Consider the following 6,004-nt stretch of genomic DNA (forward strand, 5'->3'; position numbering starts at 1 on the left):
ATCGATATGTTTGTCCCATGATCCTTCTGCCTTTGAAAAAAAGGAAGTCCCAATAGACTAAACAAAACTTTGAAGCGAAGAAAGCGTTGCGAAATCCCTTTACATACTTCATTGAGTTGCAAAAAAAGTCCAGTAATGATAGATTGTTTTCCCTTTTCTTCATTGATGCCTTAGGAAGTATTCCTTCTTATGACATCGTCGAGCTCCACACTCGTTGATAGAAACTAGGCGAGATTTTCAATTTACGAAGCGGTCCGGTCTGCCTTACTTAATTGATGTCCACCTACATGGCAATTCTTATCCCTACCAAATAGACCTTCTGGATTGGACATACTTAGTGATAATATCCTTTGCTTCTATTGCATATCTACAGCAAATCCCTCCCTTGAAGGTAAAACTCACATTATCTCAACTCGCTAGAACTCGGATAGATGCATTAGAAATGAGTTCGTGATGCTGCTTCCAAGCACCATTTAGGCATTCAGCATCAAATATTAATATCTCATTCCATATGTATCGACATCAGGAGCTGTTAAAATATAATAACTCGCACATCTATATAGTTATCTATAATCTTTTAAAAATGTAAAGAAGATATAGACAACTAAAATGTTAGACTTTGTTCAAGCATATACTCTAAATAAATAAAGCAAGGATATATTGTACTGATAAATATATCAATACTCAAAAGTGCAGGTAATAGCTGTACAGGAACCGGGCATTGGGCTGTGAATCGTGTAGTTCCAGCTACTGTAGGTTAAATGATAACTTCGCATGGAATCTCGCACGAGACCTGCAAATCGTCAAGAGTTTCTGGTCGCCTGAATGTTTCCGCCTGTGATAAACAACCCCGAGGCCGACCCTGATTCTCGAATGCTGTTAACTTTAGCTGCTACCAAGCTAACCGTGGATTTGGCGTCAGTTGGGTTCTAGCTCCAACTAAATATTTAACTTGTTTCTACCAGCCGCCAAGGATGGGGCTGCTGCAGAACCGCTTCGGGTTGCCCGCAGCGTTCAGAAGTCTCTGCCTCTGGCTGCTGAGATCAGGAAAATAAATATTCAACCGCATGAAGCCAATATTACCCGGCTAGCTTTTGCATCCTGTCTGATATCAAAGGACCCAGCCGCAGCGATGGCACCCACAACGTCGTGGGAATCGAAATCGCTTGTGACGCCATACCTGGTATTCATCATATTCATAACCACATTGGGGCCTCTCCAATTTGGATATCATCTTGTGAGTAAATTTGTTCCTATGTATTGATCTAGAATTACCAAACAGCCTGGAGTGGTATGATCGTTTCCAGCAAACATGTTTTATTAACGGGAAACCTTCGTATCTTCCCATCTCAAGGCTGAGCTCAATGCTCCGAAAGACGTCATCACCTGTTTGAAGAAAAGTATTACCTCGGAAAAAGAAGCCATTTCGAAACTGCCACAATGTATCCCAATGAATGAGTTTCAATTCGGCATCGTGTCGTCAAGTTATACGCTCGGCGGCCTTCTGGGAGCCCTTGTCGCGGGGCCCTTTGCAACCAAATACGGCCGGCTCCTTGCTCTCCGCTTGACAACGATATTCTTTATTACGGGTCCCATTAGCGAAACCCTTGCCACTGGCATTGAATCTATAAGCGTTGGCCGGCTAATCTCAGGCATTGGGGCTGGCGCTGCAATTGTTGTCGGGCCTATATATATCGCGGAAGTGGTCCATGCGACCCAAAGGGGGTTCTTCGGCGCCTTTACACAGGTCATGACCAATGTCGGAATATTACTCTCCCAATCCCTGGGGTACTTTCTAAGTAAAGGCAGCCTATGGCGTATTATCCTTGCAGTTGCTGGTGTCATTGGTGCTCTGGAAGTCCTTGGACTGCTCTTTGTTCCTGAGAGTCCCATCTGGCTGGCTGAGCATCAACGGGCAACCCATGCCCTGCTAATCCTCCAGCGGATCCGCGGAAAGAATAAAGATATTGAACAAGAGGTAAAAGCCTGGAGAATTCCGCCGGGTCAAACCGATGCAAGAACCGCAGAGGAAGAATCTCTTCTCACACCACCAACGGGGAATCTCCCTCCCAAGCGTCCCCAAGTCTCCATGCTCGGGGTCATAATGAACCCGACGTACCGCCCTGCAATCGTCGCTGTCATCGTGGTCATGGCCGCTCAGCAATTTACCGGAATCAACAGTATAGTCATGTACAGCGTTTCCATACTCTCCGACATCCTCCCAACCGCAGCTCCGCTGCTGGCCGTTGGAGTCTCCGCTCTCAATCTCATAGTTACCCTCCTTTGCGCTCCACTAGCGGACAAACTCGGCCGCAAAGCATGTCTCCTCCTCAGCATCACTGGCATGGGTGTCAACTCCATGCTCCTTGCACTGGGCATCTCATTTAATTTAAAAATCCTCTCCGCTATTGCGACGCTCCTATTCGTAGCAAGTTTTGCTGTCGGCCTTGGGCCTGTTCCATTTATACTTGCCTCCGAGCTCGTTGGACCCGAAGCGGTTGGTGCCACACAAAGCTGGGCTCTAGGTGCCAACTGGACCGCTACTTTTATCGTTGCGCAGTTTTTCCCTCCACTCAACATGGCTATGGGAGGGAAAGGGAGAATTTATTGGGTTTTCACGGCCCTGGCGGTGGTGTTGGGTTCGTTTTTGGCCTGGTGGGTTCCAGAGACGAAGAGAAAATCTACCATGGAGGAGGTTTGGGGTCGCCGCACGGAGCGGAGAGTTGATTAGATTGAGCATTGTAAATCAGTTACTTCATCTTACAAAAATATATATTGGGACGTGGTAGGTATCCTTCCTCATCCCTCCCCAATTCCAACACGCTGTTTTGGCTGAATGAGGTACCCAGCTGTCACAATCACCACTGACATATATTTTCTTGGCTGTCGGCTCATAGACTCTCCTAATTAATAGCAAGTAGAAGCCATGGACAAAGTCGAACAAATAACATCTTACCTAACAGTATAGCTAGCCGAATGGTTGATTGCCACTTCCAGTGTCATATTTACTCTCATTATTTCCTAACCCAGCAGCTACAGAAAAAAAATTATTCCTGGATGGATTATAAAATTGTGCATCCCGAAAAATCTTAGTTTACAGAATATAAATTGATAGTGGGTCATATCCGGATTTTAATTTGACTAACTGGAGATAAACATGTACATCTCTAACTTATAGTTTGTTGAAAAAAAGATGAAATAAAAATATTAATCGTTCACCAGTGATGAGAAAAATCTAATTTGGAAGTGTAACAAATCATTATTAATAGAAGTGGTAGAAAGATTAATACTAGAAATTACTTAAAAAGACTGCCCAGTTTTTCCCCCACTACTATCCTAGAAAAGTACTTTTTTATAAAAAACAATGGAGCCATTGCATTTTAAACGAGGCTGAATAAAATAACATAACACCAAATGTAATGTTTCAACTAAGGAGTGACGGTAACTGCGCAGATAGTGATGGTAGTCACATGCCTACAGCAGCAGCGGTGGTTGTTTAATGATAAGTCATCACTGGTTTGGCGGTGGTGGTATGGTGCTTGGTCGTAGTATGATGCCTAGTTGTGGTAGTAGTAGTAGTAGTCACTGGGCTGACAGTGGCGGTGTGGTGCTTGGTCGTAGTCTGGCGCTTTGTCGTAGTCTGGTGCTTGCTCGTGGTAGTAGTGGTAGTAGTGACTGGGCTAGCAGTGGTCGTAGTGGTGGTGATAGGGCCAACAGAAGTCTCTCGAGTTGATGTGCTAGGCGTGTGAGTTCGAGTTTTAGTTCTGGTCATGGTTTTGGTGATATGAGTTTCGGTGGGATACACCTCAGTTGGGTACACGTCGGTCGGGTACCAATCGGTGGGATACACATCGGTGGGATACACATCGGTCGGGTACCAATCGGTGGGATACACATCAGTGGGATACACATCGGTGGGATACACATCGGTGGGATACACATCGGTGGGATACACATCAGTGGGATACACATCGGTGGGATACACATCAGTGGGATACACTTCAGTGGGATACACCTCAGTGGGATACTCCTCAGTAGGGTACTCCTCAGTGGGATATGGCTTCGTATGATGCTTGGTTGGGTACCAATCGGTAGGATTCACCTTGGTAGGATATTCCTCAGTAGGGTACAGCTTTGTGGGATATTTGGTAGGGTACGCCTTGGTAGGATATGCCTCAGTAGGATAACGCACAACCGATGTTTTCAAAGTCGTTGGCGCAAACTTGGTGCTCTTTTCGTGCGTGTCATCACGAGCATCAACACACTTGCCATTGTGAAATCGCCAGCTGTCAGAGGATTTCAAGGGACCGCACTCATAACAAGGGCCTTTTCCATGCCCTGCAAGCATTATACATTCAGCCAGAGAATTGTCGAATGTAGACGCACACCAGGCTACACAGACATGGTGGTCATTTTTTCCATCTGCATAGGTCGATGTAATCGCCCCTGGATGTAATATTTAGTACTAGTATGCAGTAACACTTCATCCACATAGGCCCTTGGAAAAGGAGCTCACCAAACAGAAGGAACGAAAGCAGCATAACACGCTCCATTGCTGGGTGGTGGTAGAGATCGGTCAGTTGTTGGAGTGAAAGTCCAATCTAGAGAAAATGAATATGGAAATCTTTGTAAAAGGAAATATACAGAGTTCATTCGTTCTCTGAGAAGAGCCGAAGGGGAGCATTAAATAGGAAGCTCCGCAATATATATATATATATATATATGTTAATTCAGTATCATGAAGATACCGATCATTGCATATACCAGAAATCCAATACAATCAATGATTGTACGTATAGGCAAGTCTAGAAGAAGAGAAAACCCTGAAAGACATGTCTTTCGCTGGGGAGAATGGGTGATATTACACGCCCAGGATATAAAATGAAAGTGGACGATTGAAACCAGACCCGAACATAGGATCATAACCCTGCATGCCTTGTTCATGATGGTAGATCTGGAGAATGTGGCAGCCAGGAACCAGTGCCTTGGACATCGTGTTGATGCTGTGTGTTGGAAGATGAATGTTCATTTTTCAAGAAAAGCTGGTTGGGGTTTGGAGGCTGGGATGGTTAGTCAGCCGTCTAGTTCTCGCTGATCTTGTCTCGAACTTCGTCGTCTATTACCACCAGTATTCATCGACGTCCACGAAAGCAGGAATCTATCTCCTCGCAAGCTCCATGGAGCTGCTTGGTGCCAAGTGGGATACAACTCTGTATCATCAGAAACATTGTCTAACTGGGGCTATCAATGCGATCCGTGGTTCTTCTATCTTTGCTGTCTAATGTCCAACGCCGTCTCCTCGTCTTTCCAAGTGGAGTCGGGGTGATATGGCCTTGATTCTTCCAGATATACGTACTTGTCTGGTTCTGTCCGATTCACGTCCTGTTTTTAGTCGTAAATCCAGCTGTTTATGCCGCAATCACTCCAACGAAGAGAATCTTGATTTCATTCTAAATTATTCATATACAACCAACTATCCAACCTGCAGCCCACCAAAGGGAGATCGAAACGGATGATACTTTTCCTTCTTCCATCTCCTCTAACGCTAAATCCCCAGGGAACAACGAATATTCCGGTTTCGTGAAGGGCTATATTAGAGTCATTGATATCCAGCTCTCGGAGGTCGGTTTGGGTTTTCACATTGTTCCATAGGTACTCCGTACGGTACGCCCTTGTCTATTTTTGGTTATCCTTATCCACCTACAGCTGCTTCTGAAGGAAGTAGCAGTAAAAATAGGCATGTGGGTAGGCATTAGATCCGACTGCTGCATAGACCTGTGTTCTTGCAGGAGTAGCTGCTCATGTTTCTAGTTTGTATCCATGTCAACCTTTTGACAGACTGGCGTTATATTGAATTAATTGCCATTCAGCGCTGGCAGAATCGACGTGTCTTGCTTCAGGCCAGCACTGGCAAGCTCAAGATTTAATTTGATTAGACAGATCTATCGATTGATGGGTGGGGAAAGGGCTGGACGTTTTCCTAGCCGCTTGCTAACAGCATCCA

At 45.2% G+C, this 6,004-nt stretch overlaps 2 protein-coding genes across 2 annotated transcripts; one reads left to right on the forward strand and one right to left on the reverse strand.

Annotated features, from left to right (window-relative positions):
• Positions 1-1,132: 1,132 nt before the first annotated feature.
• On the forward strand, positions 1,133-2,731 carry HCAG_01111 (predicted protein; the record flags this gene model as incomplete). Its single annotated transcript, XM_001544015.1, has 2 exons — positions 1,133-1,237; positions 1,355-2,731. The coding sequence occupies 2 exons, from the start codon at positions 1,133-1,135 to the stop codon at positions 2,729-2,731; spliced, it is 1,482 nt and encodes a 493-aa protein (XP_001544065.1).
• A 697-nt stretch (positions 2,732-3,428) lies between these two features.
• HCAG_01112 (predicted protein) lies at positions 3,429-4,553 on the reverse strand (the record flags this gene model as incomplete). The annotated part of the gene is made up of 3 exons (XM_001544016.1): positions 3,429-3,557; positions 3,596-4,446; positions 4,517-4,553. 3 exons carry the CDS (start codon positions 4,551-4,553, stop codon positions 3,429-3,431), a joined length of 1,017 nt encoding a protein of 338 aa, XP_001544066.1.
• Between the last annotated feature and the right edge of the window lie 1,451 nt (positions 4,554-6,004).

This window comes from Histoplasma capsulatum, genomic scaffold (genome assembly GCF_000149585.1).
Source record: "Histoplasma capsulatum NAm1 scaffold_1 genomic scaffold, whole genome shotgun sequence".
Lineage (NCBI taxonomy): Eukaryota > Fungi > Ascomycota > Eurotiomycetes > Onygenales > Ajellomycetaceae > Histoplasma > Histoplasma mississippiense.